The 23124-nt window shown below is 28.1% G+C and overlaps 1 protein-coding gene across 8 annotated transcripts in view; it reads right to left on the reverse strand.

Moving 5' to 3' along the window:
- Window positions 1-23124, reverse strand: part of rols (zinc-RING finger and ankyrin repeat domain-containing protein rolling pebbles) — a 253722-nt gene that overhangs the window by 111877 nt on the left and 118721 nt on the right. For 4 of the 8 annotated variants that reach the window (XM_075303553.1, XM_075303556.1, XM_075303555.1 and 1 more), the window contains exon 3: window positions 1433-1468. The exons of the other annotated variants lie outside the window; for them this stretch is intronic. In XM_075303553.1, the coding sequence (XP_075159668.1) occupies window positions 1433-1468 (36 nt within the window). The remainder of the gene's footprint in view (window positions 1-1432; window positions 1469-23124) is intronic. 8 annotated transcript variants of the gene reach the window in all.

Genomic DNA, 23124 nt, shown 5'->3' on the forward strand with positions numbered 1-23124 from the left:
TTCTACAGAAAATTTTGTCAACATTTTATTTCTACAGAAAATTTTGTCTAAATTTTATTTTTATAGAAAATTTTGTCAATATTTTATTTCTATTGAAATTATTGTCAACTTTTGATTTCTATAGAAAATTTTGTTAAAACTCTATATCTATAGAAAATGTTGTGAAAAATTTATTTCTATAATAAATTGTGTCAAAATTTTATTTCTATAGAATATCTTGTCAAAATTTTATTTCTACAGATGATTTTGTCAAAATTTTATGTTTATAGAAAATTTTATCAAAATTTTATTTCTAACGAAAATTTTGTCAAAATTTTATTTCTATAATAAATTGTGTAAAAATTTTATTTCTATAGAATATCTTGTCAAATTTTTTTTCTACAGACGATTTTGTCAAAATATTATTTCTATAGAAAATTTTATCAAAATTTTATTTCTATAGAAAATTTTGTCAAAGTTTATTTCTACTATTTTTAAAATAGAAAATTAAGTTCATCAACAATGTCTGTGTGATATCTTTTCAATTCTGGCTACAACATGAAATTGTATCGATAAGATCTATAACCACCACAGTGATGATGGGACAATCTCGATGATGTTGATGACTGACTTAAGGTTGCCACAACTGACGACTTGATACTTTAGACTAGGCCACAACCAACAAGCGCTAGCAAGAAACTGCTGTCAAATCTTTACATGGAAATTCATAATGGAGTTATGAATCAAAGAATATGGTCACGTTTTTCATTTTCACTTAAATAAAAACAAAAACGAAAGAAACAATGAGGAGCCAAGAATCACTAAATTAGAATAGGTTGGTGGTGAAACAATGGATGTTTTGAAATATTTGAGGATCTCGAAATTTAATGAAGTTGATGTATACATATTGTGCTGGTATACAAAGTATTTTGACAACTAAATTATGAGCATTGGTATTTTTTTCTATTTACTTAGGTTGGGATGAGGGGCGATGGAGAAAAATTCTCTAAATCGTGATAATGCAGCAAAAAAAAAGAAAGAAAAACAAACTGCTTACAAAAAAATTGTTTTCTTGTGTCCAAAGATTTTGCTCTTAGCTTGAGGATTTTGGTTTGGATTGATTTCGACCTAAGGATGCGGCTCTAGGCCGATGGTTCGGCCAGTCCGAATGTATTTATCGTTTCATTTCTCTATATAAATTTAATTGCATTTAATTCGTATTCTTTTATTTAAAAAAAATATATATAAAAAATTGTATGCCACTATTTGTGGCACCTTTTATTGCAAATGACACGTTTTGTGCCAATTTTTAGAAAGGTAACACGGATAATGGCTATTTTTCCTTTAGTGGATGATATCACGATCTCTATACCAAAGTGAATAATTTTATTTTTCACTTTATAGAATATTGGATTTAATATTTTTAATTTATTTATAATTATTTGGTACTTACAATTCCATTTTGTGTTTGAAGTTGTTTTAAACTTACCTAGAAAGATAAAGAAAATGTGGACACATGTAGAAAATATTCAAGAAATAAAAAAATCTATTATAAAAAATATATTAAGGATTTAATTATAGATGGATTGTTTGAAAAACCACTGAGAAGTTAATACCCATGGTCACCCATATTTGGTTCGCATTTGGGTATCCCGTTATGAGAGACTAATTTTAATATGTTAATAAATTTGATATTTATTTTATTTATTTTAGAGTGTCAAAGTTTGAGAGGTTTTTTTGTTATTGCATATGTTTTTGACCACCACAGTAGTAGTGCTACTGATTCCATCAATTTTTCTGATTCAATCACGAAATTAGTTGATCCAATTAATTTTTTAATTGAATAGTTATTTTTATTTAATTTAATTTTTGTTTATTTTATTTCATTTCGTTTATTTTAATACAATTTAATTAAATATATAATTTATGTAAAAAAAATTAAATTTTATTTAATTTCAACTTTGTGCACTGTCCCATAAAAATATATTAAAAGGTTTATATATCGCCCCTGCATAGAAATAAAATTTTGACAAACTTTTGTATAGAACTAAAATTTTGACAAAATTTTCTATTAAAATAAAATGTTTAACGAAATTTTCGATATAATTAAAATTTTGAGAAAATTTTCTAAAAAAATAAAATTTTGACAAAATTTCCTATAGAACTGAAATTTTGACAATATTTTGTACAGAAATTAAATTTTGACAAAATTTTCTACAGAAATGGAATTTCGACAATATTTTGTATAGAAATAAAATTTTGACAAAATTTTCTATATGAATAAAATTTTTAACAAAATTTTCTATAGAAATACATTTTTGACAAAATTTTCAATAGAAATAATTTTTTTAATTCAATTTAATTTACTTTAATTTAAATTTTTATTTTAATTAATTAAAATTAAATTAAATTAGATTAAAAAATTTAATTGCAACTTTGTGAACTGTTCCATAAAATGTATTATTAAGGCGTTTATTACCGCCCCTCAATAAAAATAAATTTTTAACTAAATTTTTGATATAAATAAAAATTGGACAAAATTTTCTATCGAAATAAAATTTTGACAAAATTTTGTATGGAAATAATATTTTGACAAAATTTTCTATAGAAATAAAATTTTGACAAAATTTTCTATGGAAATAAAATTTTGACAAAACTTTCCATAGATATAAAATTTTGATAAAATTTACAATGGAAATATTTTTTTTATTTAATTTAATTTAAATTTAAATATAAATTAAATTTATTTCAATTTCGACTTTATTAACTGTTTCATAAAATGTATTAAGGCGTTTATACAACGCCCCTGCATAAATCGAAGAAAACTTTGATTTTCCTTCAATTTTTTTGTTTTTTCAATTCGACAGATGAAGTAGTAGCCGTAATGAGAAATGTTAGAAATACGTTATTAATGATCCAATGGGCTAAAGCGCCTTGGATTTAGCGTTAAAATCGAATCACTCTTGAGGGTATAAAATTAATATAGAATTTTAGTGAAATGTAGATGTTGCCAAAATGGAAGGTGGGCTATATAAATATTTTTTAATGGAAAAAAATCCACAAAAAAAACCACAGTAGTAGTGCTACTGATTCCATCAATTTTTCTGATTCAATCACGAAATTAGTTGATGCAAATAATTTTTTAATTGAAATTGCTTCAATCACGAAAAAGATAGTATCAAATAAATAAAATAAAAAAAAAAATAAATAATTTCTTTGGCACTTGTAATTAATTTTTTAATTGAGCCAATGAATAAATTATTGCACTATATATCTGTTTATAATTATTTTACTTAAAATTTCTTGTAATTTTATATAGGTTAACACTTTCTTATGAATTTTTCGATTTTTTATAGTTTTGATAAAATTTTCAATAGAAATAAAATTTTGACATAATAGAAAATTAGAAATAAAATTTTGACAAAATTTTATATAGAAAAAAAAAAATTAATAAAATTTTTTACAGAAATAAAATTTTGACAAAATTGTCTATAGAAATAAAAAAATTGACAAAATTTTCTATAGAAATTAAATTTTTGACATAATAGAAAATTAGAAATAAAATTTTGATAAATTTTTCAATATAAATAAAAATTTGACAAAATTTTCCTAGAAATAAAATTTTGAAAAATTTTCTATAGAAATAAAATTTTGATTTTTGTTTTTGGTTGCATTTCACATGCAACCATTTCATTGAGCTCGCCTATCCATTATGATTGGACTAACGGCAGCAATCTAAATTAAATTAAATTAATTGAAAATGCCGAAGACATCAATGAAGTTATTAATCAAGTATATTTTTTATTTTTAGTTAATTCTGCGATCGATACTATCATTTTCATAACTGAAGCAATTTCATATAAGAAAATGAATTTAATAAAATAAGGAGTACTTGAAATGCGTCCCTTCATTAGTATGGTCATTAGGCAGTTTAGAATATATACTGTGGCATTATTAAATTATTTTTTCTTTTGTGAGGTTTTTGATCTAATATTTAATATCCCAAATGAAAAACACCCTTCAAATCTTTAGGGGAAAACTTTAGCATGTCATTCATGATCGATGGTCTATTGGCCAAATATAAAGTAAAACATGAATAAGTAAAACAAAAAAAAAAATAGCAAGACAACTATTACCCACTGGCCTATAGTGCAAAAGAAGAATCGGGGTATATATGAATGGGAGTATGGCAAAAAAAAAAAAAAACGACTATAACCAGACATACAGGCGTTTTTTTCTTATTGGTTCTGTTTTTTCTTTTGTTTTTGGTAAAAAAAACCCCATATGGTTTTGGATCAGTGCAGTATTAACGGCTATATGACTAAACGTCAGACACTTTACACCCAATGGCATACAAAACACGTAATATTTGACAACTATGGACTGCAAATACCCGCCACTTTATAATGAATGAATGAATGGATGAACTGAGTGTATGAATGGCAAGATTTTGTCTTTTATTGACTCTACTATCGCAGCTAGTAAAATACAATGCGTGGGTTGTCATTTGCAGCGATGCATAAGCGTCTACAAATAAAATACTATAAAATGCCAAAGATGGAGTAGTGTGAACACGTTTCGAAAATCTACGGTTCGAACATGAATGAATTTTTGTAACACAAAAAAAAAGTGGGGAAAAATGTATCAACAGTTGCAGCCAGTCTACCTATATCTAGCAATTTTAAAGTTTTACAGTATTTCGACAAAACTACTGCCCAAAAAAGCAACATCCATGTAATACGCCTACGAATGTTTCCACATGGCTATAACATAAAGTGGGAGAAACAATATCAGACTATAAAGATTTAAATCTTATTTGAATTTAATTTGAAATAGCTTTATTAAATGTTAATGAGGTCTAATAAGATATTAATTTCATTTCATTTCATTTATTTTATTTTAATATAATTTAATTTAATTTAATTGCAACTTTGTGCACTGTTCCATAAAATATATTAAGGCGTTTATAAAAATAAAATTTTGACAAAATTTTGTATAGAAATAAAATTATGACAAATTTTGTATAGAAAAAAAAAAATTTTTTAACACAATTTTCTATATAACTAGAATTTTGACAAAATTTTCTATAGAATTAAAATGTTGACAAAATTGTCTATAGAAATAAAATTTTGACAAAATTTTCTATAGAAATAAAATTTTGAAAAAAAAAATTCTATAGAAATAAAATTTTGACAAAATTTTCTATATAAATAAAATTTTTTATATAAATAAAATGTTGACAAAATTTTCTATAGAAATAAATTTTTGACAAAATTTCTATAGAAATAAAATTTTGACAAAATTTTCTATAGAAATAAAATTTTGAAAAAATTTTCTATAGAACTAAAATTTAGACAAAATTTTCTATAGAAATAAAATTTTGAAAAAATTGTCTATAGAAATAAAATTTTGACAGAATTTTCTATAGACATAAAATTGTGATAAAATTTCCTATATAAATAAAATTTTTAACAAAATTTTCTATATAAATAAAATGTTGATAAAATTTTCTATAGAAATAAATTTTTGACACAATTTCTACAGAACTACAATCTTGACAAAATTTCTCTAGAAATAAAATTTTGAAAAAAAAATTCTATAGAAATAAAATTTTGAAAAAAAAAAATTCTATAGAAATAAAATTTTGAAAAAAAAAATTCTATAGAAATAAAATTTCGACAAAATTTTCTATAGAAATAAAATTTTGACAAAATTTTCTATAGAAATAAAATTTTGACAAAATTTTCTATAGAAACAAAATTTTGACAAAATTTTCTATAGAAATAAAATTTTGACAAAATTTTCTATAGAAATAAAATTTTGACAAAATTTTCTATAGAAACAAAATTTTGACAAAATTTTCTATAGAAACAAAATTTTGACAAAATTTTCTATATAAATAAAATTTTGATAAAATTTTCTATAGCAATAAAATTTTTATACAATTTTCTATAGAAATAAAATTTTGACAAAATTTTCTATAGAAATAAAATTTTGATAAAATTTTCTATAGAAATAAAATTTTGACAAAATTTTCTAAAGAAATAAAATTTGGACAAAATTTTCTATAGAAATAAAATTTTGCAGAATTTTCTATAGAAATAAAATTGTGACAAAGTTTTCTATATAAACAAAATTTTTAACAAAATTGTCTATATAAATAAAATGTTGACAAAATTTTCTATACAAATAAATTTTAGACAAAAAAATTTAAAATTTCGACATATTTTTCTAAAGGAATAAAATTTTGACAAAATTTTCTATAGAAATAAAATTTTGAAAAAATTGTCTATAGAAGTACAAATTTGAAAATATTTTTTAAAGAAATAAAATTTTTAACAAAATTTTCTATAAAAATAAAATTTTGAAAAAATTGTCTATAGAAATAAAATTTTGACAACATTTTGTATAGAAATGAAATTATGACAAAATTTTGTATAGAAATAAAATTTTTAACAAAATTTTCTACATAAATAGAATTTTGAAAAAAAAATTTCTGTAGAATTAAAATTATGACAAAATTTTCTATAGAAATAAAATGTTGACAAAATTGTCAATACACATACAGTTTTGACAATATTTTGTATAGAAATAAAATTGTGACAAAATTTTCTATATAAATACAATTTTGACAAAATTTTCTATAGAAATAAAATTTTGAAAAAAAAAATCTATAGAAGTAAAATTTTTAAAAAATTTTCTATAGAAATAAAATTTTGAAAAAAAATTCTATAGAAATAAAATTTTGACAGAATTTTCTATAGAAATAAAATTTTGAAAAAATTGTCTATAGAAATAAAATTTTGAAAAAATTTTCTATAGAAATAAAATTTTGAAAAAAACTGTCTATAGTAATAAAATTTAGACAAAATTTTCTATAGAAATAAAATTTTGAAAAAAACTGTCTATAGAAATAAAATTTTGAAAAAATTGTCTATAGAAATAAAATCTTGACAAAATTTTCTCTACACATAAAGTTTTGACAATATTTTGTATAGAAATAAAATTGTGACAAAATTTGATATATAAATAAAATTTTTAACAAAATTTTCTATAGAAATACAATCTTGACAAAATTTCTATAGAAAATTTTGATAGAATTTTCAATAGAAATATTTTTTTTATTGAATTGAATTGAATTGAATTTAATTAAAAACAAGTATATACGGCCGTAAGTTCGGCCAGGCCGAAGCTTATGTACCCTCCACCATGGATTGCGTAGAAACTTCTACTGAAGACTGTCATCCACAATCGAATTACTTGGGTTGCGGTAACACTTGCCGATGGCAAGGTATCTTAAAACTTCCTAACACCGTAATATATACCACATAGTCAATACGTGGTATATATTAAACTAAAAAAGGACGATTAAATACGTATATATTTAAGTTTAAAGTTTCTATAGAAATAAAATTTTGACAAAATAAAATTTTGATGACATTTTCTATAGAAATAAAATTTGGATAAAATTTTCTATCGAAATAAAATTTGGATAAAATTTTCTATAGAAATTAAATTTTGACAAAATTTTCTATATTTTGACAATGTTTTCTATAAAAATACAATTTTGGTAGATTATTTTTGGCTCGAGAGGCAACCATGATTATGAACCGATAAGGACCAATTTTTGTGTGATTGGGGATCGCCTATATGTAACTATAGACCGAAAATCTGGGGATCGATTAATATGGGGCCTATATATAATTATGGACCGATATGGACCAATTCTTGCATGGTTGTTAGAGAGCATATACTAACACCAAGTACCCAATTTCAACCGGATCGGATGAATTTTGCTCCTCTAAGAGGCTCCGGAGGTCAAATCTGGGGATCGGCTTATATGGGGGATATATATAATTATGGACCAATTCTTGCATGGTTGTTAGAGAGCATATACTAACACCAAGTACCCAATTTCAATCAGATCGGATGATTTTTGCTCCTCTAAGAGGCTCCGGAGGTAAAATCTGGGGATCGGTTTATATGGGGGCTATATATAATTATGGGCCGATGTGGACCAATTTTTGCATGGTCACTAGAGAACATATACCAACACCATGTACCAAATTTCAGCCGGATCGGATGAAATTTGCTTCTCTTAGAGGCTTCACAAGCCAAATCTGGGGATCGGTTTATATGGGGGCTATATATAATTAAGGACCGATATGGGCCAATTTTTGCATGGTTGTTAGAGACCATATACCAACATCATGTACCAAATTTCAGCCGGATCGGATGAAATTTTCTTCTCTTTGAGGCTCCGCAAGCCAAATCTGGGGATCGGTTTATATGGGGGCTATATACAATTATGGACCGATGTGGACCAATTTTTGCATGGTTGTTAGAGACCATATTCCAACACCGTGTACCAAATTTCAGCCGGATCGGATGAAATTTACTTCTCTTTTAGGCTCCGCAAGCCAAATCTGGGGATCGGTTTATATGGGGGCTATATATAATTACGGACCGATGTGAACCAATTTTGCATGGTTGTTAGAGACCATATACCAACACCATATACCAAGTTTTCTGCCGGATCGGATGAAATATGCTTCTGTTAGAGGCTCCACAAGCCAAATCTTAGGGTCCCTTTATATGGGGGCTATACGCAAAAGAGGACCGATATGGACCAATTTTTGCATGTACCAAATTTCAGCCGGATCGGATGAAATTTGCTTCTCTTAGAGGCTCCGCAAGCCAAATCGGGGGATCGGTTTATATGGGGGCTATATATAATTATGGACCGATGTGGACCAATTTTTGCATGGTTGTTAGAGACCATATACTAATACCATGTACCAAATTTCAGCCGGATCGGATGAAATTTGCTTCTCTTAGAGGCTCCGCAAGCCAAATCTGGGGATCGGTTTATATGGGGGCTATACGTAAAAGTGGACCGATATGGACCAATTTTTGCATGGTTGTTAGAGACCATATACTAACACCATGTACCAAATTTCAGCCGGATCGGATGAAATTTGCTTCTCTTAGAGCAACCGCAAGCCAAATTTGGGGGTCCGTTTATATGAGGGCTATACGTAAAAGTGGACCGATATGGCACATTTTCTATACCATCCGACCTACATCAATAACAACTACTTGTGCGAAGTTTCCAGTCGATAGCTTGTTTCGTTCGGAAGTTAACGTGATTTCAACAGACGGACGGACGGACGGACGACGGACATGCTTAGATCGACTCAGAATTTCACCACGACCCAGAATATATATACTTTATGGGGTCTTAGAGCAATATTTCGATGTGTTACAAACGGAGTGACAAAGTTAATATACCCCCATCCTATGGTGGAGGGTATAAAAAACAATAAATTTAATTTAATTCCAACTTCGTGTACTGTTCTATAAAATGTATTAAGGCGTTTATATATCGCACCTGCATAGAAATAAAATTTTGACAAAAGATTCAAAAGAAATAAAATTTTCACAAAATTTTCTAAAGGAATAAAATTTTGACAAAATTTTCTAAAGAAATAAAATTCTGGCCAAATTTTCTAAAGAAGTAAAATTTGGACAAAATTTTCTAAAGAAACAAAATTTTGACAACATTTTCTAAAGAACTTTTTTTTGAGAACATTTTCTATAGAAATAAAATTTTGATAAAATTTTCTATATAAATAAAATTTTGCCAAAATTTCGATAGAAATAAAATTTTGACAAAATTTTGAATAGAAATATTTTTTTAATTTAATTTAATTTAATATATTTTTTATTTTACTTAATTTAATTAAATTAATATTTTATTTAAATTATATTAAATTTAACTGCAACTTTATGCACTGTTTCATAAAATCTATTAAGGCGTTTATATAACGCCTCTGCATAAATCGAAGAAAACTTTGATTTTCCTTCAATTTTGTTTTGTTTTTTTCAATTCGACAGAGGAAGTAGCAGCCGTAATGGGAAATGTTAGAACTACGTTATTAATGATCCAATGGGCTAAAGCGCATTGGATTTAGCGTTAAAATCGAATCACTCCTGAGGGTATAAAATTGATATAGAATTTTAGTGAAATGTAGATGTTGCCAAAATGAAAGGAAGGAATATAGTGTGGGCTATATAAATATTTTTTAATGGAAAAAATCCACAAAAAAAAAAAAAAACTTAAAAACCGCAATAAGTTTATTTGTCTCGTTTTGGTTTGTTTCTTCCTATCGGAAATTGACATTTAATGTTTGAAGTGCACGTTATATTTTTTCACATCCACTTTAGCATGGCAGGATTTTATTGATTTATGTGGTATACTTCACATTCATTTTTTTTTAAATTCATAGTTGTCTAATAAAAAACTAAAGAAAAAAACATTCAAGCTATGAAGTTTGCTTAAAATTCACGTACATTTCGATAAAGTCAAACCCATTTAGATATGCACGCGTATACGCACTTCTTTTTTGACTTTGTTTGTTATTATATAATAGCATTAAAAATATTGCAAGTTTTTTTTTTTAATTTTTTTCTTCTGCAGTTTCAGCTGACAAACCTAATGAGAATTTCCGGCGTGGTTGCAGCGAATAAAGTGTTGACACAAAAAGTGAGTTCGTGTGATTACTGGCACAATTTCTTTAGATTTGTGTTATAATATGCACGGCTAAATTTTTAATAGAAATAAAATTTTGACAAAATTTTCTATAGGAATAAAATTTTGACAAAATTATCTATAGAAATAAAAATTTTGACAAAATTTTCTATAGAAATAAAATTTTGAAAAAAATTCTATAGAAATATAATTTTGTCAAAATTTTCTATAGAAATAAAATTTTGTTGAAATTTTCTATGGAAATAAAATTTTGACAACATTTTCTATAGAAAAAAAATTTTGACAGAATTTTCTATTAAAATAAAATTTTGACAGAATTTTCTATAGAAATTAAATTTTAACAAAATTTTCTAAACTAATAAAAGTATGACAAAATTTTATGTAGAAACAAAATTTTTAACAAAAGTTTTCTATAGAAAAAAATTTTAACAAAATTTTCTATAGAATTAAAAATGTTGACAAAATTTTCTATAGAATTAAAAATTTTGACAAAATTTTCTATAGAATTCAAATGTTCACAAAATTTTCTATAGCAATAAAATTTTGACCAAAATTTGTATAGAAATAAAATTTTGACAAAATTTTTTATAGAAATAAAATTTTGACAAAATTTTCTAACGAAATAAAAGTATGTCAAAATTTTCTAAAGAAATAAAAGTATGACAAAATTTTCTGTAGAAACAAAATTTTTAACAATATTGGCTATAGAAATAAAATTTTTAACACATTTTCTATAGAAATAAACTTGCAAAAGTTTTCTATAGAAATACAATTTTGACAAATTTTTCTATAAAAACAAAATTTTGACAAAGTTTTCTATAGAAATAAAATTTTGATAAAGTTTTCTATAGAAATAAAAACTTGACAAAATTTTCTATAGAAATACAATTTTGACAAATTTTTCTATAAAAATAAAATTTTTACAAAATTTTCTATAGAAATAAAATTTTGATAAAGTTTTCTATAGAATTAAAATGTTGACAAGATTTTCTATAAAAATAAAATTTTGATAAAATTTTCTATACAATTAAAAATTTTAACAAACTTTTCTATAGAAATAAAATTTTGAGAAAATTTTCTATGGAAATAAAATTTTGAGAAAATTTACTATAGAAATAAAATTTTAACAAAATTTTCTATAGAAATAAAATGTTTATAAAAATTTATATAGAAATAAAATTTTGAGAAAATTTTCTATAGAAATAAAATTTTAACAAAATTTTCTATAGAACTAAAAATTTTGACAAAATTTTCTATAGAATTCAAATGTTGACAAAATTTTCTATAGCAGTAAAATTTTGTCAAAAATTTTTATAGAAATAAAATTTTGTTGTTTTAATTAGTTGACCTTTAAACTTTTAATTATATTTGCTTAGTTCGGCTTGAGGTCATGTGAATAAAAACAGATGTTGTTGTTTTTTGAATTGTATTTTTATATTTAAAATTTTCCAATATTTCGAGACATCTCCGATGCTCGTCTTCAGGGAAATTAATTTAAATTTAAAGAACAGTGAACTTCTTTACAAAGGAGTATATTTACAATATATATTTACAATATACTCCCTTGTAAAGAAGTTCACTGTTCTTTAAATTTAAATTAATTTCCCTGAAGACGAGCATCGGAGATGTCTCGAAATATTGGAAAATTTTAAATATAACAAGTATATACGGCCGTAAGTTCGGCCAGGCCGAAGCTTATGTACCCTCCATCATGGATTGCGTAGAAACTTCTTCTTAACACTGCCATCCACAATCGAATTACTTAAGTTGCGGTAACGCTCGCCGATGGCAAGGTATCTTAAAACCTCCTAACACCATCTTCTAAATTGTATGTAAGTCCATACGTGGTATATATTAAATCAAAAAAGATCGATCCAATACGTATATAATTCAGTTTGACAAAGTAGACATAAAATTTTGACAAAATTTTCTACAGAAATAAAATTTTAACAACATTTTCTATAGAAATAAAATTTTCGCAAAATGTTCCATAGAAATAAAAATTTTGACAAAATTTTCTATAGAAAGAAAATTTTGCCAAACATTTCTACAGAAATAAAATTTCAACAAAATCTTCTAAATTCTAAATAAAATCTTGGTAGATTATTTTTGGCTCGAGTGGCAACCATGATTATGAACCGAATAAAATTTTAACAAAATTTTCTCTAGAAATAAAATTTTGAAAAAATTTTCTATACAAATAAAATTTTGACAAAATTTTCTATAGAAATAAAATTTTGGTAGATTATTTTTGGCTCTAGTGGCAGCCATGATTATGAACCGATATGGACCAATTTTTGTGTGATTGGACCAATTTTGGTATGGTTGATAGCGACCATATACTAACACCACGTGCCTAATTTGAACCAGATCGGATGAATTTTGTTCCTCCAAGAGGCTCCGGAGGTCAAATCTGGAGAATGTTTTATATGGGGGCTATATATAATTATGGACGGATATGGACCAATTCTGGCACGGTTGTTAAAGATCATATACTAACACCATGTTCCAAATTACAACCGGATTGGATGAAATTTGCTTCTCTTGGAGACTTCGCAAGCCAAATCGGGGGATCGGTTTATATGGGGGCTACATATAATTATGAACCGATGTGGACCAATTTTTGCATGGTTGTTAGAGACCATATACCAATATCATGTACCAAATTTCAGGCGGATCGGATGAAATTTGCTTCTCTTTGAGGCTCCGCAACCCAAATCTGGGGATCGGTTTATATGGGGGCTATATATAATTATGGACCAATGTGAACCAATTTTAGCATGATTGTAAGAGACCATATACCAACACCATGTACCAAATTTCAGCCGGATCGGATGAAATATGCTTCTCTTAGAGGCTCCACAAGCCAAATCTGGGGATCGGTTTATATGGGGGCTATATATAATTAAGGACCGATATGGACCAATTTTTGCATGGTTGTTAGAGACCATATACCAACACCATATACCAAATTTCAGCCGGATCGGATGAAATATGCTTCTGTTAGAGGCTCCACAAGCCAAATGTGACGGTCCCTTTATATGGGGGCTATACGTAAAAGTGGACCGATATTTTCAATACCATCCGACCTACATCGATAACAACTACTTGTGCCAAGTTTCAAGTCGATAGCTTGTTTCGTTCGGAAGTTAGCGTGATTTCAACAGACGGACGGACGGACGGACGGACATGCTTAGATCGACTCAGAATTTCACCACGACCCAGAATATATATACTTTATGGGGTCTTAGAGCAATATTTCGATGTGTTACAAACGGAATGACAAAGTTAATATACCCCCATCCTATGATGGAGGGTATAAAAATACAACTCAAAAAAACAACAACATCTGTTTTTATTCACATGACCTCAAGCCGAACTAAGCAAATAGAAATAAAATTTTGACAAAACTTTTTATAGAAATACAATTTTTAACAAGATTTTCTATAGAAATAAAATTTTGACAAACTGTTTGTATAGAAATAAAATGTTGAAAAATTTTTCTACAGAAAACAAATTTTGACAAAATTATTTATAAATATAAAATTTTGTCGAAATTTTCTATAGCAACAAAGTTTTGTCAAAATTCTATATAGAAATAAAATTTTTAACAAAATTTTCTATAGAAATAAAATTTTAATAAAGTTTGCTATAGAATTAAAATGTTGACAAAATTGTCTATAGAAATAAAATTTTGATAAAATTTTCTATAGAATTAAACATTTTTACAAAATTTTCTATAGAAATAAAATTTTGAGAAAATTTTATATGGAAACAAAATTTTGAGAAAATTTTCTATGGAAATAAAATTTTGAGAAAATTGTCTATGTAAATAAAATTTTGAGAAAATTTGTTATAAAAGAAATTTTTGAGAAAATTCTGTAAGAAATACTATGTTAAGAATCTCTTCTCTAGAAATAAAATTTTGCCAAAATTATCTATAGAAATAAAATATGGCAGAAATTTTCAATAGAAATAAAATTTTTACAAAATTTTCTATAGAAATAAAATTTTTACAAAATTTTCTATAGATATAAAATTTTGACAAAATTTTCTATGGATATAAAATTTTGACAAAAGTTTCTATAGATATAAAATTTTGACAAAAGTGTCTACAGAAATAAAATTTTAAGAAAATTTTCTGTAGAAATAAAATGTTGACACCATTTTCGACACAGAAATAAAATTTTGAGAAAATTTTCTATAGAAATAAAATTTTGTTATTTTTTGGCATTTCACATGCAACCATTTCATTGAGCTCGCCTATCCATTATGATTGGACTAACGGCAGCAATCTAAGATGACGGCAACACATGTTTTAAGTGCTTACCGTTGTCATTTTAACATAATTTTACAGCCCCGGCTGAGCCAGTAACTATCGTGTCGTATATGAGTATGATTATGATTTTTACCCCCTATTATTATGTTGGCAATAAATCTTCTTTTTCGGAGTTTCCCTTATCTTCTCATGGTAGTCTAAGAGTTTTTTTTTGTTGTATCCAACAATCGATGAACATTTTTTTTAGGGACAACAAAAAAAAAAAAGCAAATGGGCACCTCTTCTTCGGATGAGATAATCAAATCCAAATCAAACTACGACAATCAATGATGTTTGACAACTTGTTTTTCATTCATCATCAATTTTTATTCGATTGTTTTATCTGCACTAGAGTTTTTTGTTTGGGGTTTTATGATATGAAAAACTCTCCGGAAGTAGGTCAATGTTAATGTTATTCAAATTATCGCCACTTATGGCCATAAAATGATTTCTTGTAATAATAACAGCGTGAATTTATCTGTCATTTAAATGTCAAATTAGACCATTAAAAGTAATTTGGCCATATTTGAATATATGCGACAAAGATTATCAGTGAATTTCCTTATGTGGATTTTCAAGTTTAAATCTTAAGAGGAAATTGATTTTCAACAAAGGGATCAATAGCAATTTACTTTGGTATTAAGGTGTTTGTGATTATATTAGGCATTGCGATGTAACGTAAATCTAACAAAACAAATCTCACATGAAACAAGTAAGGAAAGTCTAAAGTCGGGCGGGGCCGACTATATTATACCCTGCACCACTTTGTAGATCTAAATTTTCGATACCATATCACATCCGTTAAATGTGTTGGGGGCTATTTATAAAGGTTTGTCCCAAATACATACATTTAAATCACTCGATCTGGACAGAATTTGATAGACTTCAACAAAATCTATAGACTAGACTACAGAAAATGTTGGTATTTTGACCATTTTTGTCGAAGTCAGAAAAACATATATATGGAAGATATATCTAAATCTGAACCGATTTCAAACAAATTAGGCACGCATAGCAACAACGCTAATTCTACTCCCTGTGCAAAATTTCAACTAAATCGGAGCAAAAAATTGGCCTCTGTAGTCATATGAGTGTAAATCGGGCGAAAGCTATATATGGGAGATATATCTAAATCTGAACCGATTTCAATAAAATTGGCACGCATAGCTACAATGCTAATTCTACTCCCTGTGCAAAATTTCAACTAAATCGGAGCAAAAAATTGGCCTCTGTGGTCATATGAGTGTAAAAGAGATCAAGAAAAAATCTTACAAACACATTTTCGGGAAAAAAGTCTCACAGAAAATTTTCTGGAAAAAAAATCTCACAGACACTTCTTTCTGGAAAAAATTCTCACAGACACTGTTTTCAGGAAAAAAGTCTCACGAACACTTTTTTTATAGAAAACAGTCTCACAGACAATTTTTTCAGCAAAAAAGTCTCACAGACATTTTTTTCAGAAAAAAAGTCTCTCAGACACTTTTTTTCCAGGAAAAAGTCTCTCAGACATACACTTTTATAAGGAAAAAACAAAGTCTCACAGACACTTTTTTTGGGGAAAAAGTCTCACAGACACTTTTTTCAGGAAAAAAGTCTCACAGACACTTTTTTCAGGAAATAGTCTCACAGATACTTTTTTTCAGGAAAAAAGTCTCACAGACACTTTTTACAGGAAAAAAGGCTCACAGACACTTTTTTCAGGAAAAAAGTCTCACAGACACTTTTTTTTGCGAAAAAAGTCTCACAGACACTTTTTACGCGAAAAGAGTCTCACAGACACTTTTTTCAGGAAAAAAGTCTCACAGACACTTTTTTCACGAAAAAAGTCTCTCAGACACTTTTTTCCAGGAAAAAAGTCTCACAGACACTTTTTTTCTGGAAAAAAAGTCTCACAGACACTTTTTTCAGGAAAAAAGTCTAACAGACACTTTTTTCAAAAAAAAAGTCTAACAGACACTTTTTTCAGGAAAAAAAGTCTCACAGACACTTTTCTGGAAAAAAAAATCTCACAGACACTGTTTTCAGGAAAAAAGTCTCACGGACACTTGTTTTACAGAAAAAAAGTCTCACAGACAATTTTTTCAGCAAAAAAAAGTCTCACAGACATGTTTTTCAGTAACAAAGTCTCTCAGACACTTTTTTTCAGGAAAAAAGTCTCTCAGACACTTTTTTCCAGGCAAAAAATCTCTCAGACTCTTTTGTAAGGAAAAAAGTCTCACAGACACTTTTTTCAGGAAAAAAGTCTCTCAGACTCTTTTATAAGGAGAAAAGACTCACAGATACTTTTTTGGGAGAAAAGTCTCACAGACACTTTTTTTCAGGATAAAAGTCTCACAGACACTTTTTTCAGGAAAAAGTGTCACAGGCACTTTTTTCTGGAAAAAAGTTTCACAGACACTTTTTCAGGAAAAAAGTCTTACAGACACTTTTTTCAGGAAAAACAATCTAACAGACACTTTTTTCTGGACAAAAGTTTCTCAGACACTTTTTTCTGGAAAAAAGTTTCACAGACACTTTTTTCAAGAAAAAAGTTTCACAGACAGTTTTTTCAAGAAAAATATCTCAAAGACACTTTTTTAAGGAAAAAAGTCTCTCAGCCACTTTTTTCTGGAAAAAAGTCTCACAGACACTGTTTTCAGGAAAAAAGACTCATAGACACTTTTTTCAGGAAAAATAGTCTCACAGGCACTTTTTTCCAGGAAAAAAGTCTCGCAGACACTTTTATAAGAAAAAACGTCTCACAGACACTTTTTTCAGGAAAAAAGACTCACAGACACTTTTTTCAGGAAGAAAGTCTCTCAGACTCTTTTATAGGGAAAAAAGTCACAGACACTTTTTTCTGGAAAAAAGTCTCTCAAACTCTTTTATAAGAAAAAAAAGTCTCCCAGACACTTTTTTTCAGGAAAAAAATCTCACAGACACTTTTTTCAGGAAAAAAGTCTCACAGACACTTTTTTCAGGAAAAAAGTCTCACAGACACTTTTTTCAGGAAAAAAGTCTCACAGACACTTTTTTCAGGAAAAAAGTCTCACAGACACGTTTTTCAGGAAAAAAGTCTCACAGACACTTTTTTCAGGAAAAAAGTCTCACAGACACTTTTTTCAGGAAAAAAGTCTCACAGACACTTTTTTCAGGAAAAAAGTCTCACAGATACTTTTTTCAGGAAAAAAGTCTCACAGACACTTTTGTCAGGAAAAAAGTCTCACAGACACTTTTTTTCAGGAAAAAAGTCTCACAGACACTTTTTTCAGGAAAAAAAAAGTCTCCCAGACACTTTTTTTCAGGCAAAAAGTCTCACAGACACTTTTTTCTGGAAAAAGAGTCTCATAGACACATTTTTCTGGAAAAAAGTCTCACAGACTCTTTTGTAAGGAAAAAAGCCTCACAGACACTTTTTTCAGGAAAAAAGTCTCACAGACACGTTTTTCAGGAAAAAAATCTCAGACACTTTTTTCAGGAAAAAAGTTTCACAGGCACATTTTTTTCAGGAAAAAGTCTCACAGATACTTTTTTCAGGTAAAAAGACTCACAGACACTTTTTTTCTGGAAAAAATCTCACAGACACTTTTTTAGGAAAAAGGTTCACAGATACTGCCAAAAGTTTCACAGACACTTTTCTGAAAAGATGTTTCAGAGACATTTTTTCTGGAAAAAAGTGTCATAGGAAAAAAATGATCACTGGCACTTTTCTCAGGAAAAAGGTTTCACAGACACTTTTCTCAGGAAAAAAGTCTCTCATAAGGAACAAAGTCTCAAAGACAAAAAACATTACAGACACTTTTTTCAGGCAAAAAGTATCACCGACACTTTTCTCAGGAAAAGTCTCACAGGCTCTTTTCTCAGGAAAAGTCTCACATATACTTATTTCAGGAAACGAGTCTCACAGAAACTTTTTTTAGGAAAAAAGTCTCACATATACTTATTTCAGGAAAAGAGTCTCACAGATACTCTTTTCAGGAAAGAAGTATCACAGATACTTTTTTCAGAAAAAAATATCACAGACACTTTTTTCAGGAAAAATATATTAGAGACACTATTTTTAGGAAAAAAGTCTCACGCTTACTTTTTTCAGGAAAAAGTCTCATAGACACTTTTTTCAGGAAAAAAGTTTCACCGTCATTTTTGTCTGGAAAAAAGTCTCACATATTATTTTTCACATATGCTTATTTCAGGAAAAAAGTCTCACAGATACTTTTTTTCAAGAAAAAAGTCTGTGATACTTTTTTCTGAAAAAAGTATATGTGATACTTTTTTCCTGAAAAAAGTATCTGTGAAACTTTTTTCCTGAAAAAAGTATCTGTGAGACTCTTTTCCTGATACTTTCCTGAAAAAAGTATCTTTTTCACAGATACTTTTTTCAGGAAAAAAGTATCACAGATACATTTTTCAGAAAAAAGTATCACAGACACATTTTTCAAGAAAAAAATATTACAGAGACTAATTGTATTTCTATGGAAAATTTCGCAAAATTTTATTTCTATGGAAAATTTTGCCAAAATTTTATTTCTATAGAAAATTTTGCCAAAATTTTATTTCTGTAGAAAATTTTTCCAAAATTTTATTTGTATAGAAAATTTTTTCAAAATTGTGTTTCTATAGAAAATTTTGTCAACATTTTATTTCTATAGAAAATATTGTCAATATTTTATTTCTATTGAAAATTTCGAAAAATTGTATTTCTATTGAAATTTTCGGAAAATTTTATATCTATATAGTCTCATACACATTTTTTTCAGGAAAAAAGTTTCACCGTCATTTTCGTCTGGAAAAAAGTCTCACATATAGATTTTTTCAGGAAAAAGTCACACGGACAATTTTATGAAATTTTATTTCAAAAACTTGAATTTTATTTTGAAACGGTTTCATTTGTGTTTAAAATGCTCTACGTACCTATTGTTACATTAGGTCTTTTCACTCCTTTAGAATATTTCGTAAACCACAACCTTGTTCTCAAATACTAAAGACAAGAATTTCTAAACGCAAGCTCATATACAAAAAATGACTTTATCTCTCATTTAGAAGAAAACGAGGCCGGACAATAGTATTATGTAATTTTATGGACAGAGTATATTGTGTTGTACACTCATAATATACGTGGAATTTAGCTTCTTTTCATTTCTACTTCGTACGCATTAACGCCTAAAATTAATCACTGTTTTTTTTTTTACTTAGTGACCGCAAATGTTGTCATTATCCGTTTGGGTTAAATTGGGGTTCAAATGATTTTTAGTGAGCGGCGATTGATTTTATTTAAAACTTTTCGTAGAAGTTTAGAAAATTGAAGGCGTTTATATTCTGTTTAAAATTCCATTATCGTAAAAAATCAATTTGTTTGTATTGATGATGAAGAAGGGGTTGGTTTTTTTTTTTAAATTACAATAATTTTATTTTAATCTTATGTTAATATTTTATAAACAAGAGGAAAATAAGCCAACAATTTGTTGTTGGTGTTTTTTTTTTTGTTTTCTTAATGATGTGTTAATCTTCTTATCATAAAGTGAAATAAATGAACCAAAATATTTTTGGTATGAAAACTGGCACCAAAAAAAAAAAACACAGCCAATAACAACTCAAAAATATATTTTTCAATGTGTTGATAATTATTCAAATTAATTCTTAAATTGATTAAAATTTTAAAAAAGTTTATAGTATTTCACTCATTCCTCCGTATGATCACCATCGATTTGGGGGTATAATGTAAATAGAGCTTAAAATCATTATGTTGTGGTTGTTAACATTATTGGGTCACTGTAGAATTATAAATCTGGTGATTTATGGGAGTAGCGTATATTTGAAAGTTGAATATAGGCGTTTTCATAAACCAAAAGCACTAATTGTAAACAGTGTTGCCACTTTTATCGAGAAAAAAAAACTCACAGACACTTTTTTCAAGAAAACTCTCACAGATACTTTTTTTTCAAGAAAAAGGCCTCACAGACGCTTTTTTAAAGAAAAAAAGTCTAACAGACCCTTTCTCATGACAAAAATCTATGTTTTTTTTTGTTTTTAAAAAAGTCTTAAAAACACTTTTAGCAGGAAAAACAATTTCACAGATACTTTTTTCAAGAAAAAAATCTCTCAGGGACTTTTTTCAAGAAAAAATCTCACAGGAACTTTTTTCAAGAAAAAATTCTCGCAGAAACTTTTTTCGAGAAAAAGACCTCACAGACATTGTTTTCAAGAAAAATGTCTCCAGGCATTTTTTCATGAAAAAAGTCTCACAGACACTTTCCCATGAAAACAAAAATTTTTTTTTGTTTGGAAAAAAATTTTAAAAACATTTTTATCAAGAAACAAAAAATTCACAGAGACTTTTTTAAGAAAAAAATCTCAAAGGAACTTTTTTCAAGAAAAAAATCTCACAGGGAAGAAAAAAATCTCGCAGGGACTTTTTTTCAAGAAAAAATCTCACAGGGCCTTTTTGAAAGAAAAAATCTCACAGGAACTTTTTTTCAAGAAAAAATTCTCGCAGAAACTTTTTTCGAGAAAAAGACCTCACAGACATTGTTTTCAAGAAAAATGACTCCAGGCATTTTTTTTTATGAAAAAAGTATCCAAGCACTTTTTTCATGAAAAAAGTCTCACATAAAAGTTTTTCAAAAACAGCTCACAGGCACCTTTTCTTAAAGAAAAACTCTCACAGAAATTTTTTTGTAGAAAAATGTCTCACAGGCACGTTTTTCAAGCAAAAAGTCTCACAGACACTTTTTGCATGAAAAAAGACTCATAGACACCTTTATCGAAAAAAAAAATCTCACAGAAATTTTTTTCAAGAAAAGAGTGTCCAGGCACTTTTTTTCATGAAAAAAGTCTCACAGAAGAGTTTTTCGCAAAAAGCTCACAGAAACCTTTTTTAAAGTAAAAGGTCTCATAGATACTTTTCTGTGGAAAAATGTCTCACAGAAGTATGTCAAGCAGAAAGTATCACAGACAATGTTTTCAAGAAAACAAGTCTCACATGCACTTTTTTAACAAAAATTCTCATAGACACTTGTTACATGAAAAGAGTCTAACAGACACTTTTATCGAGAAAAAATCTCTGTGAGATTTTTTTTAAAGAAAAAAGTCTCACAGACACTTTTTCATGAAAAAGTCTCACAGAAAAGTTTTTCAAACAAAGCTCACAGACACTTTTTATACCCTGCGCCACACTGTGGAACAGGGTATTATTAGTTAGTGCATATGTTTGCAACACCCAGAAGGAGACGAGATAGACACATGGTGTCTTTGGCAAAAATGCTCAGGGTGGGCTCCTGAGTCGATATAGCCATGTCCGTCTGTCCGTGAACACATTTTTGTAATCAAAGTCTAGGTCGCAGTTTTAGTCCAATCGACTTAAAATTTGGCACAAGTATGTGTTTTGGCTCAGAATAGAACCCAATTGATTTTGGAAGAAATCGGTTCAGATTTAGATATATTTCGCCCGATATGGACATATTTGACCCCAGAAGCCAGAGTTTTAACCCAATTTGCTTAAAATTTTGCACAAGAAGAACAATTTGTACTATAGTCAAGTGTGCCAAATTTTATTGAAATCGCTTCAGATTTAGATATAGCTCCCATATATATCGTTCGCCCGATTTACACTCATATGACCACAGAGGCCAATTTTTAACTCCGATTTAATTGAAATTTTGCACTGGGAGTAGAATTAGCATTGTAGCTATGCGTGCCAAATTTGGTTTAAATCGGTTCAGATTTAGATATAGCTCACAGACACTTTTTATACCCTCCACCATAGGATGGGGGTATATTAACTTTGTCATTCCGTTTGTAACACATCGAAATAGTGCTCTAAGACCCCATAAAGTATATATATTCTGGGTCGTGGTGAAATTCTGAGTCGATCTGAGCATGTCCGTCCGTCTGTTGAAATCACGCTAACTTCCGAACGAAACAAGCTATCGACTTGAAACTTGCCACAAGTAGTTGTTATTGTGTAGGTCGGTGGTATTGCAAATGGGCCATATCGGTCCACTTTTACGTATAGCCCCCATATAAACGGACCCCCAATTTTGGCTTGCGAGTGCTCTAAGAGAAGCAAATTTCATCCGATCCGGCTGAAATTTGGTACATGGTGTTAGTATATGGTCTCTAACAACCATGCAGAAATTGGTCCATATCGGTCTATAATTACATATAGCCCCCATATAAACCGATCCCCCGATTTGGCTTGCGGAGCCTCTAAGAGAACCAAATTTCATCCGATGCGGCTGAAATTTGGTACATGGTGTTAGTATATGGTCTCTAACAACCATGCAAAAATTGGTCCACA

The sequence above is a fragment of the Haematobia irritans genome, chromosome 4 (genome assembly GCF_050003625.1).
Source record: "Haematobia irritans isolate KBUSLIRL chromosome 4, ASM5000362v1, whole genome shotgun sequence".
In the NCBI taxonomy this organism is placed as follows: Eukaryota; Metazoa; Arthropoda; class Insecta; order Diptera; family Muscidae; genus Haematobia; species Haematobia irritans.